At 28.0% G+C, this 18,316-nt stretch overlaps 1 protein-coding gene across 1 annotated transcript in view; it reads right to left on the bottom strand.

The window, feature by feature from the left end:
- Positions 1-3,769: 3,769 nt before the first annotated feature.
- Positions 3,770-18,316, bottom strand: part of LOC110282886 (neuropeptide Y receptor type 6-like) — a 22,843-nt gene continuing 8,296 nt past the window's right edge. The window contains exon 2 of the mRNA XM_021147116.3: positions 3,770-5,078. Within this exon, the coding sequence (XP_021002775.2) occupies positions 3,937-5,064 (1,128 nt within the window). The 5' untranslated portion in view covers positions 5,065-5,078 and the 3' untranslated portion in view covers positions 3,770-3,936. The remainder of the gene's footprint in view (positions 5,079-18,316) is intronic.

Genomic DNA, 18,316 nt, shown 5'->3' with positions numbered 1-18,316 from the left:
GATGAAAAATAGGTCTTTATTTGTTTCAATTTCTCAATACTTTTGGAACAATTCAATTGTAAAGCTGCGCTTTTTTACGAAGGAATATCAATCTACTCCAATGTCTTGATTTTTTGTTACTTTATAGGAAATCCGTCCCAGATCGCAATGCAATCAACTTCGTAAGAAGTTCCAAGGGTTGAACATTTTTTTAGAATATGTGCTTAATTTATTATTATTATTATTATTATTATTGCTGTCCATTCCTAATGGACAAAATTTTATTTTCTTTGTGATTACCTTGATCCACTAAGACTTGGTACACGTATGCTTTTTACATCAAAAAATATACTAAAAATTTCAAATAACGTCCTCTTTTAGAACTACACTCTTAGAATAACTGGCGATGATTGTTCAGTAACCACTGCAATGAGTCAACTGTTAGAAAAATTATATATTTTTTGTCTAATTTCATAGTTTTCATTAGTCAAGATTTTTATTCTCCTCTGTGGAATTTGATTTCAATTGGAAAATTCTACTATATTTTCTTTAAAATAATTTAAGATTTTCGCAAACCACTTTTTTCATTAATAAAACATAAAATAATTTCCTCTCATTTTCACTTGGCCTGAAACTCGTATAACGATAATTTAAAAATGTTTGTTTTTTAACCCTCAATACAATTCGGTCAGATAGGCAGATTTCGTTTCAGCTAACAAATAACTTAAATAAAATAGTATGAGAATAGACTGTCATTTTTTAAGTTTCTAAGTTTTTGTAATGACGATCATAAACTCCCTATGCGTTAGACTATTTGTTTTTAAAAATATTTAAATTTTTGAATTTTTTGCAGCATCAAATTTAAAAGCAAAGTAGACCTCGATAATTTTAAAAAAAGATTATAGTTATTTCAATAATATTATGCAAATTGAAAATAAGGACAATTTTAAATTTTAATCAGGTAATTATTTTAAATTTATTTTAAAGGTAATTTATTTTAAATTTTTATCAAGTTTTTATCATTAATTATGGACCTTTTATCGGATAATTGCCAGTGTAGAAATTTCAGAATGCCTACGAAACATTAATTACTCCTCTTCATTTAAATAGATATCAAATTAATAGGAGTTTTCTTAAACAATTTATTCTGTCCAGAAACTTAGGCGTAGAGTCTAAGTGGGGGGGGGGGCACACGCCCCCTCAATAACTTATCAATTTTTTCTTCTACAAATTATAACTGTAAAAGAAAACAGCAAAAAACTATTTTTGATTTAATAAAAATTTAATAACTTCAGATACAGTTCGCGAATAAGTATAAGGACATCATTAAATTGAATGAATATATGCTGAATATGCCCTGTCCATGCCAGACAATAACATTTATAGCGCATAAAAAATAAAATTTGGCTTAAAAATATGAATTTTACAAAAATGAACACTAACGAAAATATGAAAAAAAAGTATTAGGACGTGTTCTACTACACTTAAAATTTTCGTCAATAATCAAGAAAACTACCCTTTTTTTCAATCACTTGAATAAGTCAAGTGGTCATGGGTCTGGAAATATCTCTTAACCAATTTTTGGCCAAAGATGCGCAAACGCATAATTTCAATAAATATTTTTTTATTAACATTGTGACATATATTTTTTGCTAATTTTATTTTTCTGTGGTTGTCAAGGGTTCTGAAGACATCCATAAATTATTAGTAATTAAATTTGAAGAAACACTTTCTGTTGAGAAATGTTTAAACTATTCAAAATTTTTATTGACAAATGAAATTTTTTGAAAATGTATAATTATTCCTTTTAAGATTTATCGTATGTTTTTAAGATGGATAAAAGTTCTAAGTCAGTAAATAAAAGAAATAAAAAAGATTTCATTAAAAAACAAACGTTCACCTAAATGGTTTGTTCATTGATTTGGTGAATGGTGCCTATACGCAGCATTCAAATTCTTATACAAAAAATAATTTATCAAACACGAATTTTTTTTTTGTGTCTTAATGTACGTAAAATAAGCATATTTCAATGAAAATAATACCACATTTTATAAAATTTCTATGCTTGGCCTAAAATGGGTTAAAGTGTCCACAGAAATTTTCTTCCAAGCGTCTTTGATAGCGAAGACAAACTCCTATTTACATTGATATTGTGTGCAAATTTTATAAACTTCTCGGGCTAGAAGTCCCCATAAGTTTTCGATTGGATTAAGAATCGCCGGACAATCAATTTAATTTACAGAATTATCTTCAACCCAGAGCTCTTGAAACGTGTATCGAAGCATTATCCTGTTGAAAAATAGAGTCTCCTGAGTTAATCAGTGACGCTTCAGGTAACAAACTTTCATATCGACATATTTGACGCAATTTATTTTACTGTTGATAAAGACTATTGAGCAGCTCTTTGCCAAGCCTCTAACTATCACTGAGGCACCGCCCTATTGACATTTGATCTTTCGCAGATCATACCAAAACCCAACCATTCATAACCATAATGAAAAACATCAGGTCCATCAAGGTTGAACTCTTTCTCGTCAGACATCAGTCTATTTTTGTCTGAGAGAAATGTATTTTTTGGCAGTGTCAAACGTTCTTCTACCATGTTAATTTGTAAGAAGTGGACACTAATTTTTCATAAAAAAGATGCGTTATGAACAGTTCTTACATAACGTGGTAAATTCAAAATTAATGTAACAACTTCAGTTTCTTTTGCTGGCAAGCTCTCCTGACAATTATTCTTTTCTGTCGGCGAAGTTCTGATCTCCCACTTCGTTTTTTCATTCCATGCATTCTAGGATTTTTTTTTTTTGGAAAATTACTGTTTTAGATCTTTTGATTCTTTTTTAAAATTTTCATTCCACATTCTCGAAAAGTAATAATTTTCCTTTTTTCAGAATCAGGAATGAGTTACTTTGGGTATTATTTAAATATCATGATTTTTTAAAAATTATTTCGATTATTTAACGATTTTGATGTTGAAATCAATAAGTACCTGTATAGTTTATAAATGTGATTTTTGTTATTAATTTATGCTCAATGTAATTTTCTTTTTAATTTCAATTGTTTTCTATTAATATTGCGTAATAATTTTTAAGGGCCTGTTTATTTTTTTTAAACTGTCGAAATATTTTAGTATCGTTTAAAGTTATTTTTGCTTTATAGCATTGAACAAATTTCAGCCTGTTTGGAACATTAAATTTTTATTTGGATTTTTTTTAAGTATAAAAATTTAGGTAAAATGTGATAAAGTACTTATGTTCAGTATTCTTGCAATTTATAAATTATTGGTTAATCAAGAAATTCCATTTCCTACGAAATATCGCTAAAAATTATGGAGAAAAAACATCTTATGAACTATTGATGCATTATAGTTAGTTTCAAAACGTTATATATTTATATGGATCATAAAACTTTAATTCGAAACTACGTTTCTCTTACTTGCTGTATCTCTAACTAGTAAAATTTTTGACCAATTTACTTGAAATTTTGACACTATGTTCATAATAAACATAGTTTTCGTTGCAAGAAGGGATTTATTAATTGAATTGAATGGCTTTGAGTGTTTCGAGAAAATTTAACTTTTTTTATGTCATATTTTGAATTTGCTTTTTCAAAGCATCACCCACCACCAGTTTTTTTAAAAAAAATTACTTTTAATAAATTCTGCGTGCAACGAAAACTATATTCATATATTTTGAAAAAATCAAAACGGAATCAAATTTCGATGATTTTTTTTTCTACTCATGAAGTACAGCAAGTTATGGATAGTTTAAAAAATAAATAATAAACATTGTATTACATAAGCGCTATTTTTTTTCTCCCTTTTTTTCGTATTTATAACATGAGAAAACGAAGATTAAAATCTGTACAATAAGATAAAAAAACGTATTTTGTTAAATCGCTGCAATATTCATTTAATTTTTCTGCGTAGTTCCCCCTACAGGAAAAGCATAATGCTTATAATTTTGTATCACACATTCTTTCTTCTGTCTCGGTTTGATTCCTCCATTTTCGACCAGAAAGTGCAGCTGCAATGGCATCTTTAACAGCCACGATTTCTTTTCGAATGTTCGAATTCAACCATCCATACAAAATTGGATTACTCGTAGCTGAAGTCATAGCTATCATGTGGCATACTACAAATGACATGTACAAATTATTAGCTGACATAGATTTAGGATAGAAATCTGCGATCAGGCTAAAAATGTTCCAAGGAAGCCAAGTGAGTCCAAACACCGAAGTTATAGTTACCAAAACGATTGTTGCTCTCCGATTTCTCAGTAATTCCTTTCTGACTCTATCTTCCCCAAACTTTGGTGCTGTGTTTTTATTGCATCGATTCATGACATAGTTCAGATGGGATTCAATTTTCAAATGTGCTGTAAATAAAACAATAGCTGGAATGAGAAATTGGACCAATAATATTATAACTGTGTAAATACCTTTGGCATTATTCCAGGGCCATTTTTCTATACATTTTTCATACTTGTAAATGCCTGGCAATCCAACAGTTTCTACAGTTTGTGCGTAAAGAACAGGGCAAGAAAAAATCAATGATACAATCCAAACTGAAATAATTGAGATAATAATTTCTTTACTCTGTCTTTTCCTTCCTGATGGAAATGCATTCAAAACTTTTTTAAGTCTATCAACAGCAATCACGCTTACAGTTGCAGAGGACAGAAAAACAGTTACACCTTGTACGAAAGGGATAAGTTTGCACATATTTTCCCCTAAAATCCAATTTCTTCTTAACAATGCTATTAGTGTAAATGGTATACAAAACAAACAAAGAATTAAATCAGAAACATTTAAATTAATTACAAAGGGGTACTTTGTTCTGCCAAAGGTGGTTTTTCTAATAATTATTCCTGCAATAACGACATTGCAAAATATACCAGTAAGGATGATTATAGTATAGATGATGATTAGAATAACTTCAGTGACTCGACTAAACATTCTATCGTTTGAGAGGTGACGTTCAACTTCTTTAACAGCATCATCAAAACTAAAGTTCAGTCTTGGTAGAAAGGATATATTTGTATCTGGTGGTATTAGCTCTTCTTGAAAAAATGAGGTAGTCATGTTGCGTCCCTTTTCTAAAAGAAAAACAATTAAATTACATAAAATACACCTCTGTGAAAATATTGTACTATGAAGATCATCTAATGATCACAGTAGAAGTCATTTAGTTTTTCACTTAAGTCCGTTATTGGACAATAAAGAAACGCTAAATATTTAATATTCATTAAAGTATTTTATTTACTATAAATAAAAGGCAAATTAAGAATTTACTTTTCCACCATAAAAAAACTGGTTTTAGATTCCTCTTTAGCAATCAAGTTTGTTGTCATGCAACTCTATATGAAAATGTTTAATAGTTTTGCCACTCTATATTCAACTTAAAATACAATTTTTCCCACTCTTTTGTTTGCAAGTGGCGGGTGTTTTTGCTGCGAGAATCATCACATTTAAACGAAACGCATGTTTAACTGAAATTATAGTTCACTCTTACAATTTAGAAAACGCAGAGTGCCTTACTGTTAGGAGTCACCACTTTGTGTGAGTGCACATATCAAGAATTTGCTTAAAAAATTAGATTTGTTCATCTTATATGATTTGTTGTAATCAGTTTAAATTAAACTGTTCATTGAAAGTGGGACATTCTTTTAAGAACACCCTACATTTCCACACATGTTGCTTATTTATAACAAATACTATTTCATTAAATGTTTAAAAAATTAGTCAGTTGCCTGAAATGGTGCACATTCTCAAACATGTAACAGCTGTATCTCTAACACATCAATAACAGTCTGGCTAAAACTTTGAGCATCTCCTGTAGTAGTTATTGGATATAAATGAGTAACATGCGTGGAAATACAGTAAAAATAACATGATGTAGAATGATTTTTGCTAATTTCCTCCTTGTATTGGCTTTTTCAGTGTGAAAAAACTTAATTTTTTCTGTACAAAAAAGGAAAGAAAAAAATAACTCCATTCAGTTAAATATCTTCCATTCTCTTCGCTGACCTTTCGCTATTTTTCTGGTAACTTCATGATCCTGCACTTATAGTTCTTATTTGGAAAATATTCAATTAAGTGTGATTTGTGGAAGTCGTTATTATTGAAGTTTTTACCATATAAAAAGTTTGGTAAACTTCGAAATAAATTAATTCTGCCTCACTTTCCATGCAATTAGTTTGCTTTTGTTACAAAAAATGGGCAAGTTCTTGCTTTTTCGTGGTGGAGCACGAGTTCTTTGTGGTTTGCAATTCCTCATATAGCTTCGAAAAATTACAAATTTTTTTTAAATGATAGGAATTTTAGTAATAACGATGATCTCAAATCGCACTTGGTTGAGTTTGCGGGAGTATGCTTAGTTCTGCTATAAATATGCATTTCAATAGCAAAACAATTTAGTTAAGCAAATTTTACTGTTTTAAAATATTTAATCAAACCGAAAGGAAAATATATTTTATACAACATCGTTTGTTAACGACTTTTCATGTTCTAAAATTTTTGTCTTGCCAATATAATAATTTTAAAATGCATTGAACTACAAGTTCAAAATTGATACTTATGCGTACCAACGTGTTCTTTGCTGATAAGAACCCGAAGTTATATGAGGCATCATCATGAAAATGGTTATCAAACAGAATGGAAGATATTTGACTGATGGAAATTTATTTTTTGTATAGAAAAAATCAAGTTTTGATTCACACTAAAAAATCGAAATTACTAAATGTAAAATAATTTTTCCTAAACATTCGCCTAAATAGTAATTTTTTTAGGTCTTTTCCATTTTTGATTTTTGGCCACTCTTCTTAAATTTTTACTCAATTTAAACTTAGAACAATACTCATGTGAGTTTCCCTACCCCTGAGAAAAGTGTTTACCTTATAATCCCTCCTTCCGAATAACAGCAATTTTCTTAAAACCACCATTTCTAATTCTTAATTTTCCTGACCCCATTTTTACATTTGTTCTAAATGACAAAAATCTCCCTTGAGTGCCCTTAAAATCAAGGGCATTTTTCCTTTTATGCCTTTTTTCATGCAATCAAAATTTAGAATATGTCTCTTAACATTTTGAAGTTAATGTAAAGTTTATGTAAAGTTTTATTTAGTATGTTTAGTACAAATTTGACCCTTTTTTAATAATTATATGGCGATTACACATGTTGAATTATTCTTAGAGTGAATTTTAGTCATTTTTTAGTTTGTTAAGAATAATATTATCTTAAAAAAAAGGCTTGTTTTCTAAGGAAAAGAAACTCTCTGAGTCACCCAGGACTCATCTTTGCTAATCACGTTTATTTGGCCTAAGTGCATAATAAAAAGCAACATTTAAACATCTGAATGTTAGGGTAAGGTTGCTTTATAAAATGATTCCAGAAACATATGAGAATTAAAGGTAGATTACAGGCATATTTTTATTTTTGTATGTGCAATCATTTAATGTCCTTCGTTGCATTATTGTAACCAACCTTGGATATTATTATTATTAGAAAAGGGTAAATTTTTTCCAGAACTTGAAAAATAAAACTTTTATTGTAAGATTATTATTTTTGTTAAATGCAAACTTTTAATTTAAAATTGAAATGTTAAGCGTCATATTCTAAATTTTGATTGCTTAAAATTTTAAAAAAAGGCCATTAAATTTTAAACGAGAAATACCCTAAAAAATTTCGGTTCCAAGGACATTTAGGGGTGAGTATTTTAATTATTTAGAATATATATAAAAATGGAGAAAAATTCACATTCCAAAACTTATTTGCATGAAAATTAAAAAGGAGATACCAAATATCGTGGTTTTATGAAAGACTTTAAGAAAATTATGGTTATTAGGACACACATTGTTGGCACGGCCACACTCTAGGCACAGAATTTGTAGGAAATTTTCTATAGTTTTCAAATATGCCATCATAAATATTCTGTCTAAAGTCAAAAACTAGATTTTTCCTGCAAAAATTTTTAGCTGTCGTAAAATGCAGTGATCACAAAAACATAAATGTATTAAAAAAATAAAATTTCTCTATTGCCTGTCGTACTGGGATCTCCGTTTTAGTAGTTCAGAATCCACTCGTATGGAACACACGGTTTGACGAGCTTGGTATGTTATTTGGGTAGTTCAGAATCCCAATAATAACATTGCAATAAATACAATTTAACAACATTAAGAAACACATGCAATCGACTGTTTAACAACGGCAATAAAATAAAATATGTTATTCTTTAAAAACTTTTATAAATTCCCCTCCTCAAAAAAAATAAAAATAAGCATATCTAGCATTAATATAATAAAAAATAATTATTAACCGAAAAGAAAAGGCCGTGACTTATGAGAATAAAGAACCATTTCTTTAACACTATTTTATATTTCACAAACAATCTCAGAGAAAATAACAGTTTTTCTTATAAAATTGACAGCTTTATAGTTTGATTTTATTCTTTTATGCGAAAAAGCGCACATCAAGAAAAGTTATTTTTTGTCCAATGAAACGCTAAAATTTTAACCATAAAAATATATTAAAGATAATTTCTTGATATTTTCATAGAAAATTTAAATGTTTTTGTCAAACTTCATAAACATATTTTCCTCAATACTTTAGTTTTATAATCGAAAATAAAGTATAACGAAGGCTTTTTATATAATAGAAGTCAAACACACATTTATATTTTAATTTTAATTATTAAGATTTTATTTATGTCTTATTTCTATTATATAAAACAAATTTGGTTTCTGCTGCCTTGTTACAATTTTTATTTACCTTTTATGTATCAATATTGACTTAATAAATTGAATTTATTGTATGATTAGAAGGCTTTTTAGAAGTTCATTTGAAAAAAAAAAGTTGCCTTAACCGCTAATCTACTTTTTAGTATATTAAGCCAGGGGTTTAATTTGGTATAAATTGCCGGTTCTACTTTGACAATCCTTAAGTATCTAAGTTTTCCTCCTGTGTGAACGTCAGTTCCTAGGTCAAAAAACGTACTTCGAAATAGGGTGTTTGCTCTTTTTAAGATATCTCACAAAAAAAGATCTGCAGTCAAAAAGTGTGAACACAATTGTTGTAGATAGGTAAATTTTGCCTAAAATAAATACCAATATGATTTTCTTTTCTTCCAAATATGCTTACTTCACCGATTGTGAAATTTCACCCGAATTCTCAACTTTTTAAACAACATTCATTTTTTTACCTGAATTAAGACTGAAATGAAGTAGAAACATTTTTGCATAACTATTGTTTGAACAGAGGCTACTTCCTTAATGTTTTGATATATATATATATATATATACTATATATATATATATATGGGGCAATCCATACAAAATTTACACCTATGATACAAAAATGATATAATTTATTTTTTTTTATTGTTCTTTATTGAAAATAAATCGACACGTATTTTTGCGTTTTTGTTTAAATTGCATATTTTTGACTATACGAATTTTTGAAAATTTCGCTTTTTTGAGCACACGACTTTGCAAGTTATTTTTTAACGTATTGCCATCCAACAACAAAAATATTTAAATACACTTTCTTGAAGTGATTTTTCTCAAACTTTAAGAAAATCAACATTAAAATATAAAATTTTTTGTTTTTGACATAAAAAAATTCATTTTTTGAAAAAAACTACTTTTTTTTGCAATTTGGACATCTTTGATTTTTTTTATATTTCGACAATGTGAAGTATAATCAATAATGATAATAATTCCAAATTTTTGGAATGGTAAGACACTTTGTTCGAAAGATATAAACGAAACAGCACGCACGCCTCGCTCTAGTTTAGTAGGTAGCGGATGAGTTCGAGAACAGTCGAGCCATATTCTACATGCATACGCGGAGTGCGCACCGTCACTGTTTTGTTTATATCTTTCGAACAAAGTGTCTTAACATTCCAAAAATTTGGAATTAATATCATCATTGATTATACTTCACACTGTTGAAATATAAAAAAAAATCAAAGATGTCCAAATTGCAAAAAAAAGTTGTTTTTTTCAAAAAATGAATTTTTTTATGTCAAAAACAAGAAATTTTATATTTTAATGTTGATTTTCTTAAAGTTTGAGAAAAATCACTTCAAAAAAGTGTATTTAAATACTTTTGTTGTTGGATGGCAATACGTTAAAAAATAACTTGCAAAGTCGGGTGCTCAAAAAAGAGAAATTTTTCAAAAATTCGTATAGTCAAAAATATGCAATTTAAACAAAAACGCAAAAATACGTGTCGATTTATTTTCAATAAAGAGCAATAAAAAAAATAAATTATATAATTTTTGTATCATAGGTGTAAAATTTGTATGGATTGCCCCATATATATAGGTAAAAAATATCGAAAAAAAATTATAAGTATTAATTAAAAGAGAAGAAGAAAAATTATTAAAATAAAATATTTTTAAAAAATGGGATAGGTGAACCACAGGTGGCCATAGTTAAGCTTTGATAATTTTACATAATTTTTTGGTTAGGTATATGAGGCTGAATTTTTTTATTTTCGTAAATTCTTACGACTAACTCTAATACATATTAAGTGTACTTCTTTTTGTAAAATGAAATGTAATTTTTTTATAAAAGAATTTCCAAATAGTAGCTTGTGGGCCTACTTTGGCACATAATGTTCCAAAGGTGGCCTTTATATTGAAATCACTTTTAAAAAGTTAAGAAATAGTCGCCTTTTGCTTTACAATGTTCAAACGAACGTATTACAATGTTCAAACGAAAAAAAAAAAAAACTTTTATTTTAAAGAAATTAAAATGAAAAATTACCATTTGGAAGAAAAATTAACATTTAATAACATGAAAAAAATTACCATTTATTTACTTGAAAAAATTACCAAAAATTACTATTTAATCAGATTGCATGCGAATAGTACAGATAAAATTTTCGACTTAGGCATTCTCACACATTCTTCAAGTACATATCTTACGCATTGATTACATAAAAGCATATCTAGCATTTTGTCTTTCATGTATAAATGGCAAAACGAGCTTATGTTTGGCTGATCGTTTGAGATCCTCTTTTCCTGCTAAGCTCTAATGATTCTTTCTTTTTGTTGACATCATTCAAGATAATCTTCTTTTTATCTTTTCGGCAGACTTTTAACTACTTTTTGTGTTCGATAGTTCAGAGACTTATGGATTTTTTTAGGAGGGGGGGGGCGATTTCGGGTGTTTTCAATAGAGAAGAAATCGTTGAATAATTCTCTGAATTATCCGGGAAAATTTGAATGGATTTTAGAATACTTTGAAATAACTTGTGGTTGAATTATCGGCTGAGTTGCCTCATCTGGAATTCGATTGGAATTTATTAATATATATTACTGACTTTCTTAAATATGTCTAAAGAAATTCGACTTTAATTTACTATTTTATATATTTCCATATTTGTCTCCTAGGCTCCTTAGGAACACGCATATGACCGGCATTTTTACTACGCTATTAATGAGATAAATTTAAATAAAATCAAAGTAAATGTGCTTAAAAAGTAAGAAATAAACTTTCGGAAAATACTTCATAATTCAATCTTCGTTGAAATTAAACATATGAAAATATCTCCTTGCCTAAAAATTAGAACTGCTTTCTCTAAAAAGTGAAATGTCTGCATACAATGGCGGCTCTAAGCGATTCAAATTCAGCAACTTACTTAATTTTGAAATCTGTGATATGCATTTCATATAGCACAATTTTTTCAACTAAATGAAATAAATTATTTAAAATTAACAGTTGGATTAACTCTAGTTAATTAGGAGGACATAGCAATTTAATGGTACCTGACGTTTTAAAAAATCATATCTTCACAACCAGATTTACTGAAAACATATAGTTAATGAATTTGAATATTTTTTGTTTGGAATTTAATTTTAGTAATTAAAATTACTTGAAATCATGGGACGTTTTTTGAAAATATGCCATATATAAGTTTTTTGAAAATGATCCATACGCTTAGCAACAAAGCTAGACAGATTATTTTTTACCTCAGATCGAGTCAAAATTAACGATGAAAGATTTATTTCTCTTCAGTTATGAAAAATAACGTTTCTCCTCATTTTTTTTCGAATTTGATACCGAAAAAAAGATACTTAATATTAATGGTTTAATTTGCATGCAAAGTAGATGTGATGGTATCGTAATGAATTTCATTTGAAGAAACTTTAAAAAGGCCAGAACTGAATCGAGTTAACATGTCTTAATTTGCATGCAAAGTACATGTGATAGTATCGTAATGAATTTCATATGAAGAAACTTTAAAAAGGCCAGAACTGAATCGAGTTAACATGTCTTAAATACTACAAGTTTTTCCGTATTCAACTAAATTAGAAACAGTTATACTTATATATAAGAAAGATAAGTATGAAAAAAATGAAGGTAGTTTACTTTACAATTTCCCTTAATAATCAAGAAGTTAATGCGATTTTCTTTTTTTAAATTTGTGCTGCAAAATAGTTCCAGAGCCTTAATTTGAGCATAAATATTCAGCAGTTCCTTTATGCAATTTTAAAATAAGATCTTCCAAAAAATTCCACATATTTAATATTTCAAAGTCACGTAACTATCCAAACAATTTCGTAGAGACTTATTGAAGTTTTTAAGTGCAAAATATGGTTAGTGCAATTCGAAAAGGAGCTTCAAAGCTTATGCAGTTCAAATGTGAAGAACCATTGCAAGTAAAGTATTTTCCTTATATGGAGACAAATAAAATACATCTGGTTTCTATGGTAACTGAAAAAGAAATGGTTAAAATAAATTATTATACACATTTTTATCCTTATGTTCCTTTCAATAGACTCTAAACAATATTTAGGACCATTTATGGACTCAAAACATTACTTAAAAGAGCTTCACTCCAAATTGGTTCGAATTAAAAAAAATAAATAGTTTTCGGTAATTACTTTTATTTATTTGTGTTTTACCATTTACATGACCTAATGTTTTCATGCTCGTGAGTTTTGATGAGTAAAAAACAAAAATGCTCGGTCTTATAAAATATTTCTACTTTAGAAATTCTATATAAAAGACGAAAGCAAAATATAAGAACCTTGAAATAAAACTTTCAAAGGTTTCCAAAACGGGTTTTAAATTTATTTAATGGAGTTTTGTAACCAATTTTATTTTCAACGGTACTTTATAAATATTTTTTAAGAAATGGAATACCTTTAATATATTAAAGTGACTGAAGTAGACGAATAAGATACTCAAGTTACATTTGTCTGTAAAGTTGTTTCCTAAACTTAAAGTAATTCTTTTTCAATGTATTAAAAATATATCGAACGAGAAAATATTCTATCAATTTTTTGTCTTAAATATTTTTACAATAATGTTTTTAAATTATTTTTTGGTTTTTTCTATTTTATATAATTGAAAATCAAAATTCATCTCCTTTCTGATATAGTATATCCAAATAACGAGATAACTTTGTGCGTATCTATATAACGAGACAAATCTCATTAAATTATTGGGGGACCTCGTTAGTAGGTCCATTAAGTTGTAAGATATCTAAATGAAATTCGAGACCCTCGTTAGATCATTTCTATGCTATCCAAATAACCTGGTAAAATCTCACTTGTTTGGCACTTTGTGATATAGTGTATACTCAAATAACGAGATATCTTACTGTGGAGACTCTATTATTAATTAATTGTTATGTCCTTTTTATATAGTTTCTTTGTGATATGGTAACGATAATAAGCCCAAATTATTGTGAAGAAAAATACAGATATTTGTCTTTTGTGATACAGCATATCCAAATTACGAGATAAAATTTAACTTTAATCATTTCTGGGGGAAATGTGAACATTGAACCTCATCAATGATGCGCCTCCTTATATCGTAGATTTGAATGTATCGCTTTTTTTTTAAAATCTCAAATAAAATAAAATAAATTGAATGTTACCTCTGAAATGTTTCCTTTTTGTCATAACTCCAGAAAAAGAATTTTTCTAATGTAGAAATAAAGGAATGCTATAAATTTATTGAAATTTAGGGTTCTCTCTTTTCTGTGACACCTGAATAATTTTTTTTGCAACAATAATAATTGTGATCAATTTTTGTGATCATTAACACCAACAATAAGAGTTTAGTTATTTTTAACTGTCCACTTAAGTGTATATTTCAGTGATCTATCTCGGATATATCGGCCTCCCTATTTTAAATTTTAATCAACTCTAGTACAAAAATGAGCAGCAAAGAAGAAACTAAATGAACAAATTTGCACTAACGAGTGTATTTAAAGTAGAATTGGTACAAAACTAGAATATATAGTCTGTCTATGTAAAGAACTCCCCTCGTCTGGTCTATGATAGTTACGAGGATTCAAGTAGGGGTCAATGTCGTAGTCAGGTCGGTTCTTTGAAATGCTGTAGCAAAAGGAGGTTTGTGGCGAGAAGAGTTTTTTCTAAAGACTATGACTTACAATCTAAGTTTCCTGTTAGAATCTCGCAAAACACCAAAACGAGAACCGCAAATCCAGTATTAATCTGTTTTTTTTTTTTTTTTTTNTTTTTTTTTTTTTTTTTTTTTTTTTTTTTTTTTTTTTTTTTTTTTTTTTTTTTTTTTGAAGTGAGATAAAACTAGAATTTATTTAAAGTCAAAATAAATGTATTTGGAAAAGTGAGTGAAAAAAGTGTAAATATGATTAAATGAGCTTTGAAGTTGATAGCTGAAATGCTTTGTTTCCTCCAATTAGCGAAAATCCTGAGCTTCATGGCATTCATCGCTTAATTTACTGCAGAGGCTGTTTATCGGCCTCCAAAAACACTGTCACTTGGATCCTTCATGCACTTCAGAATTAAAAAGCGTTAAAAGTATTAGTTAATTAAGACTGAAATAAAATTGATGCATTGTTAAATAAGACGTGAACGTATTAGACAAAATCCATAAGTTATTTTTATGCTAATGCTTATAAGTATTTTTTGGCTAACATAGAACGTTTCCAAGGGTTGGGACTTCGTAAATTGAACTTCAAAGAAATTTTTTAAATGAAATTATAAATTCATAATTTTATGGAAAAAGTTTTCAATTCGTTTAAAAATTTGTCTAGAAATGATGAATTACAAGAAATTAAACACCAAGGATCGCTCTTCTGACTAAACTATTGGAATGATATTTTCCAAATTGCTACTGACCTTTATATTTTGTAGATCCAAATTAGTCTAAAAATAGATGTGTATGTACTGGTAAAAGACGTCTTTATAATTGATTAATTAACTGTCAGGACTAATTAATTAGCATATTTGAAGTCAATCTATTAAATTGGTACTTAATTCTTAAAAATTCGCGAGTTGATTTAGCCTTTAACATAAATGTGTTTTTTTTAAGACTAAATTCAAAAACAATCAATACGGGAATTTTTAGACCATTGAAACATTTGAAATCTGCAGAAGATATAACACAAATTAGAGTCTTAATATATATTTCTTTTATAATGAATATCGTTTACAGATGCACTGAACCTAGATACTTTCACATATAACATCATTAACATAAATATCTTTAAGTACAACCAAAACATATGATGCTGGTTAAGTCTAGATTAGATGGCCATAGAGAAGAGATGGACAATTTAAATATCTCCTATATTTGTTAATATATTGCAGTAGCAGCTGTGATGGTTCAGGGGATGGAATCTTCCAATGAGGCGAACCGGATTCGAATCCCAGCGATGGCTGGTCGAGAAGAATTCCGCATTCGGCTTGCACCGACCACAGTGCTGACGTAAACTTTCCTCAGTGGTAGATGGATTATTAGTTAGAGCCCTCTTGCCGTCAGGCTAACCGTGAGAAGTTTTCGTGTTTTTCCTCTCCATGTAACGCAAATGCGGGATATTTAAAAAAAAAATTCTTCCCCGTGGGCAAATTTCCCCCAATACTTGATCCGGGAGTTCCCTTGTCTTCTGGATTGGGTTCAAAATTACAATGCTACGGAGTTGAACATAGGTAGTCGTAAACCCAAAAAATTGTGTCGGCTGTTAAACGCCGGTTATAAAAATAATATATATTGCAGTCGATGCAGTTTCACAGGAAGCAGTTTAACTTGTTTATCAATTTGGGTAAAACTTTGCTTACAGTGACGATGTAAAATTTTAATGTTCATCGAATATTTTTCTTGAATTAAGTGTACGTAGGTTATATTTTTGTTCAACTAGCTGTAAGACATAATCTATGTTTCTGTGTGAGAGAGGCAAAGTCATCTCATCTTCAGAGATGTCTAATTTTTGTTACTATGTATTGGCAAATAAGCCTATAAAATTCAGAAAGTGCTAACAAAACTAAATATGTATTTTAATAAATCTGTTTCCGCCACAAAGCTTAATATTATTATAAAATAAATTAATATAAATAAAAATATTTGCGAAGTTTTATTTATGATTGTGGTTTGGTTTCGTAATTTTAAGATGGTTAGGCCTTAATTTTTTTAGTACAATATTGAAATTGCATTTTTGAAATTTTTTAAGGATCGTACTAACCCTGCATAATTTATTCCCATTCTACAAATCTAACATATTATTCGATCAAACTTTACGTATTACACGATTCAAAAGACTAAGAATTTGAAGAAAATCAGTGTGGACAAAAATAAGATACCACAACTAAAAATAATGATTAGATAAGATGTGTGCATGTGTTGTGGCTCCCTAAAACATGTACAAACTTTAAAAATGCATATGTAAAATGTGGTAAAGTTTTCCAAAAGTGATGGATTAAATCTTTAAATAAGATTTCGTTTATTAGATTCCTTATTTTTCATGCTTCATTCTTTACAACTTATCTTTCTTCATTGTTAACTGTAATGTAATGCTTTATTTTCCATATTTAAATTCACTTTTCTTTTAATGAATTGGGTGACCAACTCACCTCCTCATTAAAAAGAGATGTTTGCTTTTTTTCTTATGATTCTGTTCTCGATATTTCATTATTTTTGCTCAAAATGCTTATGTATGAGAATTTTAAATATGCACAAACATTCCTCTCCTTAGTATTTTTATTTCGATTCGAAAAAAAAAAACTACAAGAAAGAAAAGAAAAATAAGATAATAGGAAAAATATAAGAAAAATAGAAGAAAATGTAAGAGAGATGAGAAAAATATCTATATCTCTCTGTAATAAATATTAGAAAAATAATCTTTCAGGAAGAACTTTTGATTCTTTCAGTTCATTTACTGATGAAAGTAAATAATTTATTTTTACTTCCTCGAGCATCGGAAATAGAAAAAAGAAAAGATTCACTAAACTCTTAATCTGATGCATAGGGTGACAAAAATTTATAGTTTGATATTCCTATATTAAATTGCCTTCAGAGAAAAAAAATTATAACTTAGCTTTAAACCTCTTCTCATAGACATTATTTAAAAGAATTTTCGATGTTTAATTCAATTACATGAGAAAAAAAGAAATTTTATGTAAACTGATCTCAGCATTAAAAATTATGAAACAAAAACAATAATAATTACTTAACACACAACTTAAGTAAAAATAATAAGTTTAAAAAAGTAAAGTTCTTTAATTAAAAGTTAAATTTAAAAAAATTATAAGTTCAGTATTTAAGCTTCATTAGCATTTGTTTTAGGAAAAAATTAATATTGGAAAACAAACATAATAAAATTAGAAGAAAATTAAACAATAGTTATTTCAATAAAATTAATGTTAAAAGAGAGAGGTAATCTGATATATGGGAAAGAGACTGAAGAAAAATAGAATTAAACTAATTATTTATATCTTTACATAAAATGAAAATCTAATGATTACAGTTTTCAATATTCTTATTATTGGAAACAAATCGCATCATGTGATTTTCTATAAGCAAATCAGCTACAGACCTTTTTAAGCTGTCATTAGCATGAAACTAATAAAAGTTATTAATAAAGGTATAATTATGCAGATTTTTACTTTTTTATAACATCATCTTTTTTGAAGTTTCGCATTTGTTTATTAGTGAAAAGCTTTTAATTATTTTATCAGATAATTCTGCTCAAATAATGTTGTTGAATAATGTTGGTATTTTAAATGCTTGCCACTAAAGGGTAAACGAAATTTCCATCCATAATCCATTGTGTGACAGAATTGCATTATATGTAAATATTTCCTACTTTTAGCTGATCTTTTCTTCTTAACGTATTTTTAGAAAAAAAATGATTCGGTAGAGGTAATTTTACATTTTTCGATATATCTTTTTCACAGCACAGAATATTGACATCTAAATATTTACATTATGATAACTATATCTTTAACGCAAATTCTTAAAAAAAGTATTAATTGGGAATTTTTGAACTCTTCATAATATTCCCCAGTTAATAATTTTTATGAAAGAATTATATATATATATATGTTTATATATATAT

The sequence above is a fragment of the Parasteatoda tepidariorum genome, chromosome X1, assembly GCF_043381705.1.
Source record: "Parasteatoda tepidariorum isolate YZ-2023 chromosome X1, CAS_Ptep_4.0, whole genome shotgun sequence".
Classification (NCBI taxonomy): Eukaryota; Metazoa; Arthropoda; class Arachnida; order Araneae; family Theridiidae; genus Parasteatoda; species Parasteatoda tepidariorum.
This window is presented reverse-complemented; position numbering and strand designations above follow the sequence as displayed.